The sequence below is a fragment of the Aricia agestis genome, chromosome 10 (genome assembly GCF_905147365.1).
Source record: "Aricia agestis chromosome 10, ilAriAges1.1, whole genome shotgun sequence".
In the NCBI taxonomy this organism is placed as follows: domain Eukaryota; kingdom Metazoa; phylum Arthropoda; class Insecta; order Lepidoptera; family Lycaenidae; genus Aricia; species Aricia agestis.
The window spans coordinates 5350937-5369847 of record NC_056415.1 but is presented as its reverse complement, the minus strand read 5'-3'; the positions used below and the strand labels follow the sequence as shown (position 1 = coordinate 5369847).

The 18911-nt window shown below is 34.9% G+C and overlaps 1 protein-coding gene across 1 annotated transcript in view; it reads right to left on the bottom strand.

The window, feature by feature from the left end:
- Positions 1 to 18911, bottom strand: part of LOC121731082 — a 52525-nt gene that overhangs the window by 914 nt on the left and 32700 nt on the right. The window contains exons 2-4 of the mRNA XM_042120416.1: positions 5430 to 5497; positions 1030 to 1211; positions 56 to 440 (exon numbers count right to left, since the gene is read on the bottom strand). Of these exons, the coding sequence (XP_041976350.1) occupies positions 56 to 440; positions 1030 to 1211; positions 5430 to 5453 (591 nt within the window). The 5' untranslated portion in view covers positions 5454 to 5497. The remainder of the gene's footprint in view (positions 1 to 55; positions 441 to 1029; positions 1212 to 5429; positions 5498 to 18911) is intronic.

Genomic DNA, 18911 nt, shown 5'->3' with positions numbered 1-18911 from the left:
TTTTATATATAAAATCTGTTGAAATTTAATAATAATTAAAAGCATTGGTACTTACTTCCCAAGTCTGTCTCTGCTGCCTCTTCGAGGATTCCTTCTCGAATTTCCACAAAAGATCAGACGCGGCATCCTGAGTAGAGTCGCTGATATTGTTGGTTTCGATGTCATTGTTATGCTTCACTTCCTCTTGATTCCTCTCTTCTTTTCTAAATTGGAAGTCGTTGACGTAGGCGGGAAGGAAATAGCGTGTACCAAACCCTGGCAGGCTCTGAGAGCTGAGGAATTGGGAAGGGTTTACATATTCTGACACGGGTCTCGCGGGCTTGGGACTTGGTCGGTAGGCGTTGACGAAGCGTTGCGCGTTGTTCTGTACCGGGGCTAGCGTTGACGGGTTGAATACGACTTGCGTGTACCTCGGCTGAGGGAAGAAGAGCTGGGGTCGCCTGAAACAGAAAATAAATATGGTCATTTCTATAATACACTCTATGGAGAGATGAAAGTAAAGATTTTATTAATTTCAAACTACTGGCACAATTTTGAAGATTGGTATGAGGCTTTGTTGTAAAATTAGTTTATCATAATGAAGGCTTTATTTACAGATCTCGCAATTATTTTTTAACATATAAAATACGTAATTTATAATTTTCTTTAAGTGAGATTGGGTTTAAGGACATGTGTAGAGTAAAAGAAAAATATTGTAAAATATTAGACTGCTGCAGGTTCAATTTCAGTTTCGGCTGAAAAACCAGTTTCGGTCTGTTTTTCTGACTATAAAACGACCGAAACCGATTACCGACCTTTGATCGGTCTCTAATAAATATTGCTTCAGTGGTAATACTTACCATTGTATACATACAATTACAATACATATTATGCTTAATAAAGAATTTTAATTTGAATTATTATTAATAATGTATTGAAATATTATTATCCTTGGTGCGAAAACCTATGATAAATAGCAAAAAAAGGAAATGAGCGAACAGCCTATTAACGGCCATAAATTGTATAAATTAAAAATTAAAAAATACCTACCATTGAGCATTAGGGTCTGGGAGATCATCAGAGCGGGCTTCCCAGACGGGCGCGGGCGAGCGGTACGGCTGCGGCTTCGGCAGCGGCTCCGGCGTCGGCGGCTCGATGGGCCCGCCCTTCGTGCCGAACTTCACCATGATGGCCTGTGCGCATGACGCGTACAGCATCAGGCAGATCAGCACCTGGGCATAAAAAAGAGTTTGTAGGCATCTAATTGCCAGGAAATTTAAAAAAATTAAGGTACCCGTAAATAAATAAATCAGATGAAAGAGGAGTAGGAAGAAGTAGAAAGTTGCCCCACTTAAGCCCCGAAAAAGTAAGGTTCACTCGGCACAATCCTCCACTTTTTTTGCAGTATACTTAAAACATTCATACGCCGATTGTACTGCAACTAATCGACGTGTGATCTCGAATCGATCTATAAGTACGAATAAACAGTGGCGCATACAATGTGTATGCGCCACTGTTTATTCGTTAAGGCCCTGTATTCCCAAAAACGGACGATTTTCAAGATTTAAAAGTGACAGTAGACACAAAAATATAGTAATTTAAATTCTGAAAAAAATATATGTGTTAGTTGAGGATCTAACACAGTGGAATTTATATTCCATTACACAATATCATGAACTTCACTCGATAGAAAAAAAACCCAAACTTACCTCTTCTTTTAACGAATTTTCCATACTATGTCCAAATTATTTGGAATTTTCAGATAATTTTTGCACTGAATTAAAGACAAAGAATATATCTAGGGCGGTTCGTTATTTTGACTCGATTTAATTGATGTATAAAAAAACGACGATCAAAAAACTATAAAATAGCAGGCGCAAAGTGTGTGACTGAAAGCGTACCAGCCGAAACTTTGCGCCATCATGATATTGTGTAATGGAATATAAATTCCACTGTGTTAGATCCTTAACTAACACATATATATTTTTTCAGAATTTAAATTACTATATTTTTGTGTCTACTGTCACTTTTAAATCTTGAAAATCGTCCGTTTTTGGGAATACAGGGCCTTAACCCGGCGTCATGGGGGTTGGGTCTGTGAGACCCATCACTTTTTATTTCACTTGTAATTCAGTTACCATGCGTTCAGCGTTGCCAAATTTCTCAATAGCTGGAGCTGTTGAGTTGGTCTATGAGTCACAGGTAACGCGTTAGTCCTGCGACGGCCGCAGCGGTAGTAACAGGGGCCCAAAGTTGCATAAGGTATGTGAGACCCATCCCCGCAGTCAGTGTTACAATTTCAGGACATCTTACACAGACATTATTTTAATGATTATCAGTGTTTTTAACATTTCTTTTTGTATTTTTGTTGTGTTTTACAATAAAATTAGATGATTTATAGTAAAATGTATTTTATTTATTGTAGGTACTTACTTAATTACTTTGCGTTTTTTGTAGGTAAGTACTTGAAGTACTTACCTACAAAAAACGCATCGAAGAATCAACGATCTTTCGATCGTGGATTCTTGGAAATCTATTGTTATTCTATTGTTGTCGCGATCACCGGTGATCTGATGGATCTCAAAATGGATTGAGAACAGGAAAAACGACAACCCATTCTTTCAATTTTACAAGAGTCGGAACTCGGACTCTGAGTCTACCTCGTCAGACCAGGAAATATGCAAAGAAGAAGATCTCTTGAGTAAACGTAGTAATCCTAGTGACGCAGAGCAAGATATCTCTGGCGATGATGACATTCCACTGTCTTCGCGTGCAGGTAGTAATCGATTGTCGGAAGAGCATTGTACTGTATCTGAATCGGCTAGTTCGTGGCAAAGACGGTACAATTTAGTAGGTACAAGACGCCTATTGAAAAATTTCTTGGTGAATCTTCAGGGGAACCTCCGGCAAGGAAGCCAAGACTGTTAAGCCAAAAAAGAACGTAAAACGAATTATTTCATTTGCGAAAGTTGCAACTTGCACCAAACACATTTGCTTAGAACATGTTGTACCTTTCTGTGCTGATTGCACCAAAAATAATGATTAGATGTGATTATTTGTTAATTTTTTATAAAAATATTTTAGTATTCTTTAAATGAAAGCAATTAAAAAATTAAAACTGACTGTTAATTAGTAATAGACTAACATTTAAGTAGAGGAGAAATATTTTGTTGACTTTTGTCCTTTTGTTTTTAAAGCTCTATTAAATATGGTTAAACATTATATAATATATTTATGTTTCATTAAGTCATATAAATACACATTGAATTTAATATAAACATATAAAATAAATTGATTATTATAAAAGGTTGGACTGATTTTGATATCTAACACACGGGTATGTGAGACCCACTCCAACGTCCGTGTAACACTTTTCTGCCCCCATGACGCCGGGTTAAGAAGTATACTGCAAAAAACGTGCAAGACACGTTAGGCGGACCGATTTTAATGAAAAAATATGTTATATACCACGGGGAAGGGATATAGCCTATTCTTATCGCAGGGCATACGGCTTCCGATAATTTATTAATGTTTCGCGGATAAGAACAAAAGGCGGGTTTGTTTGCTTGCCCGAAATTTATGGACCGTTTTCTTTAAAAGGCTTACAGAGCACGAGAAGCATATAGGTTTGTTTTTTAATAAGGTCTGCAAAGTAGCCTACAAGGACATAGGTTTATATTTACGCATGCGTAGCTGCCGTGAAAGCTAATAATATTTACGGTCTTTAAAAATATCTAGTGCAGCAATAACTCTAGCATATGGACAATAAACTAGGTGTTGAAAATGTATTAACTACGAGCACGAGCTAACACGGCGGCTAAACCATAAACTAAACTCAGTTACCGCCTCTAGATAAACCCAACTGTAATATTACACTCTATTGCAACGTCATAAAGTCGCAATTCAATTAGCAAAACCATCTAATGCAATAATTCAATTTGGTAAATATATGTTTTGTATTACAGCGGTACAATCGCCATTGTTTTAAGGTTACGTTTCCCTCGCGACTATCTTTTCCAACGTTTTATGAATCTTGAGCTTTATCCGACGATCTTGATGATTTTATTAACAAATTTCCTAGGCAATTTAACATTACCCAAGTACGAGTACAACCAGAAACACAATTCTAATTTAAATTAAATATATATTTTTTTTGTTATTGAATATTACAATAAATTCCAATACATTACAAACGTATTTTGCGTAATAACTACCTATAAAATGTAACACAAAAACCACATAAAAAACCACAAATTATTAAGGTATTTGTAATTACATATTATTTGTTTAAAATATTTTATTTAATCTGACATTTCCTTCCTATATATTACCAAAAATTTCCACGAGGCAAACCTTAATTTAAATGTGCTCAAAAAATTTCAATAATTGAAATGACCAAAATTAAGAAAAAAAAAAAAAAAACATTGATGTATCCCATGCCTCTTGATTTTAAAACCAATTGAGAGCTAAGATAAGACTAATTAAAAAATTATGACAACCAGCATCGTTTTTAAGGTTGTTGGAACGATTAATGTATGTATTTAGTTCAAGATCGCAGATAAAATGTGAGAAATATGTTACTCCAGAACCTTATCTACGATGCGACCGATTGTTTGGAATTTACTAGCAGTTATCTCGTTAAAAATATTCTTTAGTTCGCATACGCATCTATTTGAGTAAATACATGAACAAGATTAGAGAGAAGAGAAGAGAATTTTATTATTCTGGTTAACAGCTTATTCAAAAAAGTTTTTAGTTAAGACGTGTACTGTCCTTAGTGTATTATGTATTATGTCTGCCATTTTTTTTCCGCATTAACGCGAAACATTATAATTATTATGTGGCTTAAATTGCGAGGTATACTTTGGACATTCATCATCACAATAATAAAATAAAAAAAATAAAAAAAAAATAGATTATTAATTTATTACTTAAGTATAATAAAGAAAAAGCAAGCGATTAAAATTAATTATAATATTATATTTTTACGAAAATTGGCACAGCAAAGAATTCAACGTGTGTATATGCGTTGAAGTCTTTTCCGTATTCGCTTTCTCTACTAAGTGAATTTATTATTATTCTAGACTAGATGATAACCGCAATTCCTTACGCCAAAATTTGTTTATTGCGCGGGGACCGTACATTTTCCCGGGATGAAAAGTATCATAATAATATTATTATTATGATACTTTCATCCCGGGAAGTCCCGGGAAAGGACATATTATGTCCTTTTCTTTGACTTAAAGTATCTCCATACCAAATTTCAGCAAAATTGGTTCAGCGGGCGTGAGGACGTAACAGACAGACAAAAAGACAGATAGACGGACACACTTTCGCATTTATAATATAAGTATGGATAATGGATATGGATAATTATTTAAGATCTCTTTGTTTATAATTATCATTATTATAATATGTAGATTACAGAAAAAATGCGTTTTCGACTGTACCTGTTTACTCAGCGAGGATTTCATGGCTGCCTCTGATTGGTTATGTTATCGCCAGTACTCTATCGCTTCTGTAACAAATAGAAAAAAAGTTAGTAATTGATCATAAAGTAATAATTTTAACAGTAAGCTAATGCTTTTCGCAATATATTGCATATCATGATATGAGATCGCTAATAAGATAATATCACAATTCACTAATGTGCAAGAAATCTTAACATTACTTTAAAGCCGGCAATTTTTTTCTAGACAATATTATTATTATTGCTGTAAATACCAAGAATATTAGATTGTAACTTCTTTGTATTATTTAAAATCAAAATTATAAATTTGATAAAAGGCAGCAACTGCAATGCTTTTACTTTAGTTTTCGAGTTAGGTCAAGACATGTGATTCCTGAGTGCTTTGTAGATACTTATTATGTATTTGCTAGTTTTGATAACGAAGATAAATGTCAAATATGTATGTAATATGATGACGCATCTCAAGCGTCATGAAACTTAGCGACGCGTTGTCATATCCCATACATTTTTAACATCTAACTTTGTTATCGAAACTGGCAAATGCATTATTTTATCTTCTAAGCACTCAGATATTTTTCATCAAAGCAAATCATTGCTTTTTTTGAGTGAGTTTAATCTAAGGTACACAGCTGCGTTATAACGTACTGTATTATATTTATATTGTGTATAATTATTTTAAGTATATAATATTATACATTATAATACGCACTAGCGTATACTGTATAGTGTATAATATAAATGCCTGGTATATGTCATCTAAGTCTTACCACGTGTGTAGTCACTTTTTGCACAATTTCATAATAATTAGCCAGTCTCGGTGATTCATATGACATACAATTAGCCGTAAAAGCTCATTTGCTGAGCATTTCTAGTTGCAACATTTCGCCACTGCATGAGATTACAAAATAACTGGATAGCTTAAAAGAAAATGTACCGAGTTTCACGTGATTGTGAAAATTTTGTAAGTTCAAAATGATTACTTTACCCAGACTCTGTGTGTTTTAAAATAAAGGTGAGACCACACCACGCGACACTCCACGTTCTATAGAACTGGCGTTTGAAACATGAATCTTACATCTATGGAACGTGGATCGTCGTGTCGTGTTACTTCAGTGCGGTCTAGCCTTAAATACGTATTTACATTAAAAAGTTATAAAACACTAGCTTTTGCCCGCGGCTTCGCTCTAGTTAAGTAGTATCATTATAAATTAGGTATCAAAGTCTCAGCCCAATCGGTTTAAAATTGACAAAATATCATACAAACTTTCATCCCCTATTTTATCCCTTCGAGGGTAGAATTGATCAAAATCCTTTCTTAGCGGATGCTTACGTCATAACATCTACGTGCATGCCGAATTTCAGCCCGATCCGTCCAGTAGTTTGAGCTGTGCGTTGATAGATGACTATGTCAGTCAGTCAGTCACCTTTGAGAAATTAATATAAACAAACATTGGAAATGATAATTGTAAAAAGCTTATAAAATGTAATAATCACACCTCCACTAAAATGTTAACCATTTGATCGTTATATCGTAAATGGTAAATAACAATTTATTATCATTTAATATGCGTTATATAAATTATAATAAAATACATAGTTGCACTTATGGTAGCGACTGTGATTTGTAATAAAATGTAGCATTTATTGATTCAGTCACAATAATTAAAAATGTATTCAGGTGAGAGGAAAATATTACATCGCAAAAGGTTACACCGATTTAAATTTATTTATCAATGGTTGCTTTTTCCGATTTAGAATCAGAATGCTCCCTTATTGTATTAAAAACAGACGCATAAACTTTTTATGGTCCCCAAGTGTAGCTTATAAAAGTAATAAAATAAGTGCTTTATCTTTCTTTACTCTTTTAATTCAGGGGGACGAATAGCCCACACAACTGGCGACTATTGATTCACTGCAGGACCGTGATATAACATCTAAGTGTCTAAACACACTCAGCCGAAGTTACGCGGCGGAAATTCCGCGTGATTACGCCCGCAATGTATTTTAAATTACCGATGACACACTATTCCATCGCGTTCCGTCCGTATATTGTATGCGTTTGACTTCGGCCTAGTGTGTTTAGACACTAACCTACAAATTACATTTCCTGTCAAACAATAATCGGAATAGAATATGATCGAGAACGATAAATAATATTTTTCTTGGTCCACGGAGGCATATTTTATGCTATTACTAGATGACGCATGCGACTCTATTGTGAGTTGCAGCAAAATTCGTTTTTCACGACAAAACCGTCAATTTTTTTGAGCTAAAAAGTATCCTATGTATCCCTTGAGTCAAAGTATCTCTATGCCGAACAGCAAAATTAGTACAGTAGTTTGGGCTTGGAGAGGTAACAAACAGACAAACTTTTGCATTTATAATAATATTTGTATAGATCACCAATGCACCCGTCTATGCTCGATAGTGCTTAGTAAAATCTCCTCTGAGATTTTACCTCCAACGAAGCTGATTTCATGGTCCAACATAATCCTCATTACCGTTACTAATACTAGCATTACTTATAAATGTCAACTGTATATCGTCATTAATATTGTCATAACATCAAACTGTCAGGCGGTGGGCGGCGGTCAAGGCTCGACAGTCCCGATGGGCTGACGTAGTCTTCAAATATTTGTACACGATTGTACCATTATTGTGGCAAAAATGACAAATGATGAAACTATATACCAATAAGTACGGTTAGGTTAATGAATATAAGTCAATTCCTTGAAGTATTCACACCTACTTAATTGTATAAATGCGAAAATGTGTATGTCTGTTACATCTTTACGCCCAAACCGCGAAACAGAATTTGCTGAAAGGTATGAATATACTTTGAGTCCCAGTTAGAACATAAGATGTTTTTTATCCCGGAAAAACGTACGGTATCCGCGCGATACCTTAGTCTTGGCGTAACGGAGTTTGCGGGCGTCATCTAGTTCTGAATATATCACTGGAGAAATGTCTGTGCGGAGTCAGAAAAAAAAACGATGCTTGTGCTGATGAAAAAACGATGCACCAGTAACTAAATAATAATATCTAGATCCATGGAAACTTTAATGTGTTTATTTAAGCCTTTTGCATAAAAAGTGCTGTACCTCAAATCTAATATTATATGATTGTAATCATTAAAAGCTATTCGAATATAAGCAAATTTAGTTTTGAATCACAAAATTAGCTTTCAACACATGAATGGCTTAAATTGTTATTAATTGATGTAAGCATAGCGTAGATTTGATTTTGAATTTGAATACGATTCCCATATAATATTCAAAGTCAAACAAGTCGTCAAGTAAGTCGAGTCGACAGAATAATAATCTTATCTTATCTTATATATAAAAATGGATTTTCAAATGTGTTAGTCACGCTAAAACTCGAAAACGGCTGAACGGATTGGGCTGATTTTAGTCTTAAAATATTCGTAGAAGTCCAGGAAAGGTTTTAAAGTGACACGAAGTTCACCGGGACAGCTAGTATAATAAAAAAATGGATTTTCAAATGTGTTAGTCGCGCTAAAACTCGAAAACGGCTGAACGGATTGGGCTGATTTTAGTTTTAAAATATTCGTAGAAGTCCAGGGAAGGTTTTAAAGTGACACGAAGTTCACCGGGACAGCTAGTATTATATGAAATACAAAATTAGATTTAAAAAATAAATCTGTGGTTATACAAAGGCACGTCATAGTACAACTAAGTTATTCAAATGTTAAGAAGAATATCTAACGCAAATCACAATTAATATAAAAATACTCGTAAAATAGAAATGTTAATTCTAGCTTGGAATACTTCCAAGTTTCCAAATTTAAAGTGAAAAACAATTACGCTTGTGTCCTCATAGTTATGCACTATATAGTAGGAGTATATATGTAGGGGTACACGAACCTTTGTGGCATAGGCCATCTTGATTTTTTTTCAAATTTTTTTATCTTGCTCGGAAATTTTGAAAAAAAAATCAAAATGGCCGGCGGCTAGATAGTAGATATGCTAGGCTCCATACAAAAATGTTCGAATCCCTTTAGTTTAATAATTATATTATTATGATGACATAATATTATGGTACGTAGAATGTCGCTTATGATAGATAGGCTAAATTATACATCGACCTTTAAAATAATTTCGTATGTAACGCGGCCAAAATGTTGACTCTATTAATCGCTATATTAAATTGTTACACAATATATCTAGAAGTAATTAGATTAAACTTAGTAATAAAATAGCGAATGTATGATTTATGTTTCTACGTTTAATATTATATTATTTCTTATTTAATGGATATCTTATTATAACATTTTTAATTAATCTCTTCTTAAATTCTAAATTCAAATATTTAAAGCAAAATTATTTTATCTGGCGAGAAACGTGTTTTTTTTCTGACAAGTACCTGAAACAATTTCTAGTGGGATTTATACGTGGGAGAGCCATGCTTCAGCACGAATGGGCCGGCTCGACCGGAGAAATACCACGTTCTCACAGAAAACCGGCGTGAAACAGCGCTAGCGCTGTGTTTCGCCGTGTGAGTGAGTTTACCGGAGGCCCAATCCCCTACCCTATTCCCTTCCCTACCCTCCCCTATTCCCTTCCCATCCCTACCCTCCCCTATTACCCTATTTCCTCTTAAAAGGCCGGCAACGCACCTGCAGCTCTTCTGATGCTGCGAGTGTCCATGGGCGACGGAAGTTGCTTTCCATCAGGTGACCCGTTTGCTCGTTTGCCCCCTCATTTTATAAAAAAAAAATAGTACCCGGGACTCAAATTATGTCCAAACTAAACTTAATCCTTCGATCGTGGATTCTTGGAAATCGACTATTGTTATTCTATTGTGTCTCGCTCACCGGTGAGCTTATGGGGCTTGATGGGTTAAATAGTTATACAAAAGAATTCTAAAGACTAATTAAAACTAACATTTTGCTCACTTGCAACACTTTTTTCTTCTTTAAATGGCCTTGTCGTTGCATTGTTGAAGTTTATCTTATTTAAATTATAAGAGGCTTTGTCATCCTATTATGGCTAGCATATACAACCATCCAAAACAGTTATGTTAATTAACCTTAATTTACCGTAACAAATTAACAATGAAGTTAATTTACGTTATTTATTATGAGTTACGTCTTGCAACAAAATACATTTAATAAAATATGTTAAGATAAAGAATGTCATACTAAAATGCCTAAATTATCACAATTTAAATTATTATAAATTATCTTTATTGTCTACGCTAGTAAAGTTTATGTATCCTAAAACTGCAACAAGGCCGCTCAAAATCCTAATTATCGTCAAATATAAACAGACAAACATAATATAACCTCCTCCCAAACCTGCATAGGTTTTACATTTAATCACGATAAGTCAAGTCTTTCCGACAGAATGAGATCCCAACTAACATTAAATTGGTATTGTTGTGTAGTTAAAATAGCATTTTGTATCGTAGTGCTTTATTTGTCAAGAATAATTATGAAGTAAAGTAAATAAGTCCGGTGCTATGGCAACGACGACCAAAGGTAGCATAGATAATTAGTATATGTCAGGTATAATATGACCAAATGACGAAGGTGGCGGACAATAGATGGTACAAAAGTCAATTACTTAATTTACAAACCACGAGATCTATAGTTTTTCACTTAAGAAACAACTATAAATTTATGGAATAATCGATTTTCCGCGTAATCTCTGCCATACGGTATTGGTTAATGGAGTGTACAAAGTTTTACGCCTATCAATTTCTTCATTTTTTATTTAGATCAGGGCCCTTATTGCTAAACAGATGGCCATTATTAAATATATTTGAAAAGGGAATAATTATCACAATTCAATACATGAAGTAAACGATTCGCCAATATCTGACATGTTGCACACGTCATATCAAAATATGCTGGTAAAAAATGTTCTTCTTCGAAAATGTTTACGCGGGAGAGCCATGCTTCGGCACGAATAGGCCGGCTCGACCGGAGAAATACCATGTCCTCAAAGAAAACCGGCGTGAAACAGCGCTTGCGCTGTGTTTCGCCGAGTGAGTGAGTTTACCGGAGGCCCAATCCCCTACCCTTCCATACCCTCCCCTATTCCCTTTCCGTCCCTTCTCCCCTATTACCCTATTCCCTATTAAAAGGCCGGCAACGCACCTGCAGCTCTTCTGATGCTGCGAGTGTCCATGGGCAACGGAAGTTGCTTTCCATCAGGTGACCTGTTTGCTCGTTTGCCCCCTTATATCATTAAAAAAAATGATGAACATTTAAATGAATAATAATAATAAGAATTATTAAGCAGCTACTACATTACTATTTAAATATATTATGTTTATTATTGCAATCACTAACATGTCATAAACGCAATGAAATCACAACAATTTTTGTCACTTTTGACACTGACATTTCAATTAACTTTAGCAAGTGTGTCAAATGTGTGTTCTTGACAAAGAATGGAATTAAATAATTGACTGATATTGTGCGCTCGATTCGAGTGACATAAAGACTACTATTATATTTACACTAGACTAGATGTCGCCCGCTACTCCGTTGCAGCAAAATTCGTTTTTCTTGCGGGAAACGTAATTTTTTCCGGGATAAAAAGTATCCTATGTCCATTACCGGGACTCAAACTGTCTCCATACCAAATTTTATTAAGCGTAAAGAGGTTACAGAGAGACAGACACACTTTCGCATTTTTAATATTAGTATATAGATATGGATAACGCCCGCAACTCCGTTACGGCAAAATTCGTTTATCGCACGGGAAAAGTAGTTTTGTTCCGGGATAAAAAGTTTCCTTTCTTGGGATTCGAAAGTATTTTCATACATTTCAGCAAAACCCCTTCAGCCGTTTGGGCATGATGAGGTAACAGAAAACAAACAGACAGACAGGCATACTTTCTCATTTATAATATTAGTATGGATTTTAAGGAAGCAATAATTCTAAAAATATTTTATGTCAAACAGTAGAGAACTATACCGTGACAGTCACGTTTAGGGATTAAGTAGGTATGTTGTTATAAGCTCGTGGCTCGTCTACACTATTCATCTCAATTTTGGCTCATTAGATACGCCTTGACAACCTAAAGTGTACGGTGTAAGTGGCATCTTACTTAAATCAAAACATCATTAAACTGTTATATTGTAATAAGTAATTTGTGAGTAATAATAATAATAATAGCTCCCACACCGGTTTCGGTGACGGTGGCCGGTTTCGTTGAAACCAGGCCAGCTACGCAGGAGTAATTTTATAGTGCCCAAGTGTGAGCGCAGTACACAAGAGCACTCTCTATTCCTTTTACTCTCATAACCCAGTGGGACGGAAGACCGACACGACCGGCGAGAGATCAGGCGCAGGACCGACTTTTCACATGCCCATCCAACGCATGGATCATCTTACTTGTCAGACAATCAGGTGATCAGCCTGCATTGTCCTAATCCTAATCCTCTCCCTCCTGCGTTACGCCTCCGTGGTCTAGTGGTATAGAGCGCGGCTCTTGACTCGGAGGTCGTGGGTTCGATTCCCGCGTTGGAAACATGTTATTTCCAAGTTTAGTTAGGACAATGCATGCTATGCTATGTCCAGCAGTGGACGAATATAGGCTAATATATGATGAAAGATATATAGTACCCAGCTTAAAGCAGCCTCGAGTGCAAAGCTTTTATTTCTGGACGTTTGTCGCTTAGTTTTCAATTTCGTATTACGTATCTAAATCAAGATTGGCGAAAATAATGTTTATGTACCTAAATTAACCAGTGATAGGCGGTGTCGGATTACGAGGGGCGCCGGATTAGCCAGTGGCCGGATTAACGAGGGTCTACTGGAATGTTATGTACAAAATGCTAGTTATTATGATAGCAGGTATATTCAAATATAACATGTTTTTATCGACTTAAAAAACGGTAGACTCTATTCGACCGGTATATGTATATTTTTCATTTTATGTCTGTTCGCGGATAACTGTGGCGTTTGTGAACCGATTTTGAAGATTATTTATTTGTTGAAAAGAGGGTATTTCAAAGGTCTTTTTGAAATATCATCTCGTGTGAAATTAGACTTGCTGAGATTCAGCTGTACCTTTGCAGATGAAGTTACGGACCGACATGTAATTTTAATACAACGATAAATTATGTCTCATTACTCGTACCCAATTTCATCACTTTTTATCTATATGGCGTTGACATTTTCAATTCTGAGAAAGTGAAGATCAACAACCTAGAGATTAGTCTAGATTAATGCGTCTGGATATCACACGAACTAATTTACATAATAACAATCAGTAGGAATGACTGGTGCTAGTGGTTTTTGTTGTAGCCTTTAAATATGTATTAAGCAAGCGTGATCATAATTATCTACAGGTTTTTAATAATGTACGAGTAACAAATACTCTTTAATATAGTAGGTATGCCTAACACCCAACTTAAGATATAATATAATAATCTATATACATGAATTACGAATTCTTTTGTTATTCTAATTGTGATATTCGAAGAATGCAGTCATCTTTATGGAATTCATATTATTACATATCAGAAAATATTTTTAATGTTGTGTTTCAATTTTTATCTATTTTCAATGCTTATATATTTAAATATCAAAAATGTATAGAGAAAATAAGTGGTACTTAAAAAACATTTTTGACAACACTTAAAGTATTTTTCTATAGCCTTCGACTTGCATAAATAGACGTAGCATAATATTTTCCATATAGGACGTTAATAATTGTGCTTTACAGCATAGAGTCGTATAGAGGATGCCAATGCTATATTAAACAGCGCAATTGTTTCCTAATGACCCTCGCGGTTTATGGACCCAAAGTCATTCAAGTTATATAACTCTTTTATCATCGTTCATACTAAATCGGTTAAATCCTTTCGCCGACTGACTTGGGCAATGCTTTTTTGTTGCCAATTCTGCTTATTTATGCATGCCTACCGTAACTTCAACTCGCATTGAATAACATTATGATGACAAATCCCTTGATTTACAGCAGCAGGCATTTAGCTAAGACGTTTTCTTCATGGCTTTTTATAGAATCGCCGATCAAAATGTATCGCATTAACATAACATGAGTCGAACGTCGACTTTATATTATCATCAAACGTTTATGTCAATTCCATACATTTTGATCGGCGATTCTATAAAGAAGCGATAAAGAAAACGTTTTGGCTAGGAGCTCTGGTTATGGTAATGTTTTTCAATTCAGGGACTGCAATAAAATGTAGACAGATAGTAGTTAATTATGTAAGCAGTTAGTTACAGGTATAAAAACAATCATTGTTTATGTTAACAACTCTATTATTGAGCTTTTGCTTTAATATGGAGCTCAAGAAGTTTTGCTTTAGTTGTATGGTCTATAGCTCACTCGTTTTTTCTTTGATTAAATTCAACCTTTCATGCGATCTAATTTAATCTAATATTTTATCAAGACTAAAAATAAGAGACGATTTGTATTTCGTTGCAAAATGTTCTCATTTTTATTGTTCTTTGACTTGATTATATAACTTTAAAATAAATTACTTTTTTTATATATTGATAAATATTAATGTATCAGAAAGTCGTTTGGACCTTTTATAATAATAATAATATCTATGGACGCTTCACACCACGTCAGTCTGGCCCCGTGCTAAGTACCTGAAGGACTTGTGTTACGGGTACCAGACAACGGAAAAATATTTAACACAAAAGTATTAAATATTTAGTATAAAAATACTATACATATCATATTTAAGATTTTTATTATATTATACGCATATTTAATACACATCCATGACCCAAGAACTTTGAAAACTTTTTGTTCCGTCGGCGGGATTCGAACGCACGACCCCCGGCTTGTGCTACCAATAGCCCACCAACTGAGCCATAGAGGTCGTAAAACCTTACATTTATACTTAACATGTACCACAATTTGTAAACTAAGTACTAAGCTGTTATGAGTGCCACAAAGTAACAAACAACTTGAACGATTGTTATCGTATTCACGCGGGTCTTTAGTATTCACTAAGCTCTTGGAACTGGTTATTCATACAATTCCACATAACTGATGCAATGCCTAAGTATTTGTCTGGCGCCTTGACAATGTATCTAATCATAAATATGGACCACTTACTTGATATAATATGGATTATACATGTGTTTTTTTTATAAAATAAGAGGGCAAACGAGCAAACGGGTCACCTGATGGAAAGCAACTTCCATCGCCCATGGACACTTGCAGCATCAGAAGAGCTGCCTGTGCGTTGCCGGCCTTTCAAGAGGGAATAGGGTAATAGGAGAGGGTAGGGAAGGGAATAGGGGAGGGTAGGGAAGGAAATTGGAGAGGGTAGGAAAGGGAAAAAGGTAGCAGATTGGGCCTCCGGTAAACTCACTCACTCGGCGAAACACAGCGCAAGCGCTGCTTCACGCCGGTTTTCTGTGAGCCCGTGGTATTTCTCCGGTCGAGCCGGCCTATTCGTGCCGAAGCATGGCTCTCCCACGTCGTACACGTTTATCTTAGGAATTATATCAAATTATTTTGGCAAAGGTCGTATTAAGAAGGAATCAGTCAAATTCTTTTAGAACGGCTTTCTAGTAGTTTTCTTATACATTTAACCTGCCGCACTCAGAGACGAACATCAATTACTTTACTGTTATCAAATGAACATTTTGACATAAGGCCCATACATTATTTGTCAAACTCTTCATTAAGTTAAAGTTTAATCAACATTAAATGTCTCTGAGTGCATCAGATTGATATATCTCGTTTGGCACTCATTCAGCTGTAATACATTAACTTGAGATAAACTTAAAATAATGGCTAAATAGCATTGTATGTAAAGACACACAGGATAATTTACATTTAATCGTTATTTGAGTGGCGGTTAAATCGCCATCTGTCGTCGCATTAAAATCAGGTACGAGATAAGAATGTTTATTTTTTGTACCTTGGCATTTATTTAGACGAAAACGTTTTTTATATGACGACCGGGACCTTGTCACACTAAATCGACGGGTGCAAAGTAAAAAGAGTCATCTACAAAACAGCAACTTTTCAGGAGAGCGCATAATAGGAAAAAATGCTCCCATTTTGTCAATTTCCGATCAAATTTATTGAAATTTTCATCATTGTTTCATTATTTATTAATGAATCCACATGTATATTTAATTTCTTCTAATTATGTTTAATTTACGAGATATTGTAGTTGTCTGCATCTACATTGCGCTTGAAAATATGACAACTGAGTTAACTACCACTTGGTCGTTTCTACGTGGGAATTAAAAATTATATTTATTGAAGTATTTTTACCGATTACTAGTACGATTATCAGTAACTACGTAAAGTGTAACACTTTATATTATTAAAATTATTATTAAAAGTAAGTTATATTATTAAAATATGTAGTTAAACGTTTTACATCTTAAACACACCAAGTTCAGAACATAATTGCGTAGATATCTTTTTCTACGTTGTCGATTCGGTGCAAGGTACACGATTTAGAAGGAAGTTAAAATATGAAATACTAGCTTTTGCTCGCGGCTTCGCTCGCGTGGAATTTGAAAATCGCGTAAATTGCAAATATTCCCGTAAGCTCCCTTAGAAACATGATGTTTTTCCAAGACCAAAAGTAGCCTATGTTACTTTTCATCCTTTCAATTAAGTTTATGCCAAAAAACAATACGATTTGTTTCTTCGTTAGAGCGTGAAGGAAGGACAAACAAACAAATAAATAAATAAACATACTTTCCCATTTATAATATTAGTATGGATATACTTAGGAATCATTCATTTACTTTCGTAAAAATCGTATTTTCTCACAACAAAAATGAAATTCTGTGTCAATACTTTAATTATTTTAAACTAATTTAAAAATTATTCAGTATCATTATCAGTACAGGAACTATGTTGTAAATTATTATAATTTAGGCAGAGGCTTATTAAGTCTTTGTACTTGGCACTTGTAAGCATGATGGGTTCATTATAACATCATAAGCATCGCCGGACGTTTTACACCATCGGAGGGGTGCATACGATTCTTCAGAACACAAAATGAAATTTTATTTCAACGATTTCTCAATTGCTTCTCGTGATCACAGAGATCCCAAAACCGGTCAAAGATAAGTTAATAGAAAAACTTCGCGAGAACTTGCAAATGCCGGGATATGATGTTACGCAGGTTGCAATTTACCATTTCTGGACTGATGTAATTGTTTACCTAAATTTTGTCGTAATTTACGTCTCGTATCAATACACGTGTCTTTATTTCTCAATCGCCTTTTCTTTAGATCAATATTTAACTGACGTCTTTTTCTACCGTTTAACGAGGAAGGCGTAGAACATTCACTTGATGCCTCCACTGCCGAAGAAGCATCAATGGTGTTGTCTATAGAAGATTTAAAGTTTGAGAGGGACAATATACTCGATGGCCTGTTTGAGTTAATAAACTCAAGCAGGTCATAGATTATATGAGATCAAAGTATCTGTTTAATAAAAAAGAATATATAATATTTTGATCTAATACTGATAATGGACGCGGCGGACTTGAAGTGATGAACTGTATTCTGAGGGTGTTGGCGTATTTGTTAATTTGCTGAGATCGACAAATTTTCAAAATCATTTTATATTTCAGACTGAGAGTGAACTGGTGTGACTGGCCTAGAGTATTCAGATCATGGGGACTTATCTTACAAAGTTAACTTATATTCATTTGTCTTCATCGGTGACACATCAAGGTTTTCTATAAGATGTTCAATAATTTCATCGGGCAACACAGTATTTTGCTCTATAAATCTATCACTTATGTTCTGGAAACTTTCAACTTCTTTAAAAAGTCGTTTTGGACTTTCTGAACATGAAAAAACAGTAAAAAATAACAGTAACAAATTAGAAGTCAATTAATATAGCTAACAATAAGAATTAACATAAATAGGTACTCATAAACATAATAAACAATACTAATTTGCAAAAGTAAATTGAGACATCTAAATCACAATCGCAACGTAGAAAAAGCTATATGGCAGATAGCCGCTTATGCCGCATAACATGACCCCCGCGCGTCCCGCGTATAGACGACCAGCGGTAGTTATCCGCATCTACATCGTGCAATTTCACAAAACAAGAGTAGATGTCTTCTTTTACGTGACAAAAGTACCAAAAATAAGGTGATATTTGAATTTTTGTTTTTGGTATGTTGTAGAACATGATATTTTAAGCTAGTTTCTACAAAAAAACGAAAAACTCAAAATTGCAGATGACTTTTTTTACTTTGCACCCGTCGAAATATGTACCAAATGCCAGAAACGTTAAGTTGTGCCATTGTATAAGAAGCGGTTCACGATGTGTACATACTGAACGTCAGCCAAAAGAAGCCTACACTTTAAGGCGACGTCTGGATAATTTGGCGGTAGCGATATCGATTTTTCTCAGAAATGACTAAAGCTAAGAAATTAAAGTTCATTGTCAGTATTCATCATGTCTTTATCTTTGAATTACCCATAGAATAACTTTTATAACACAG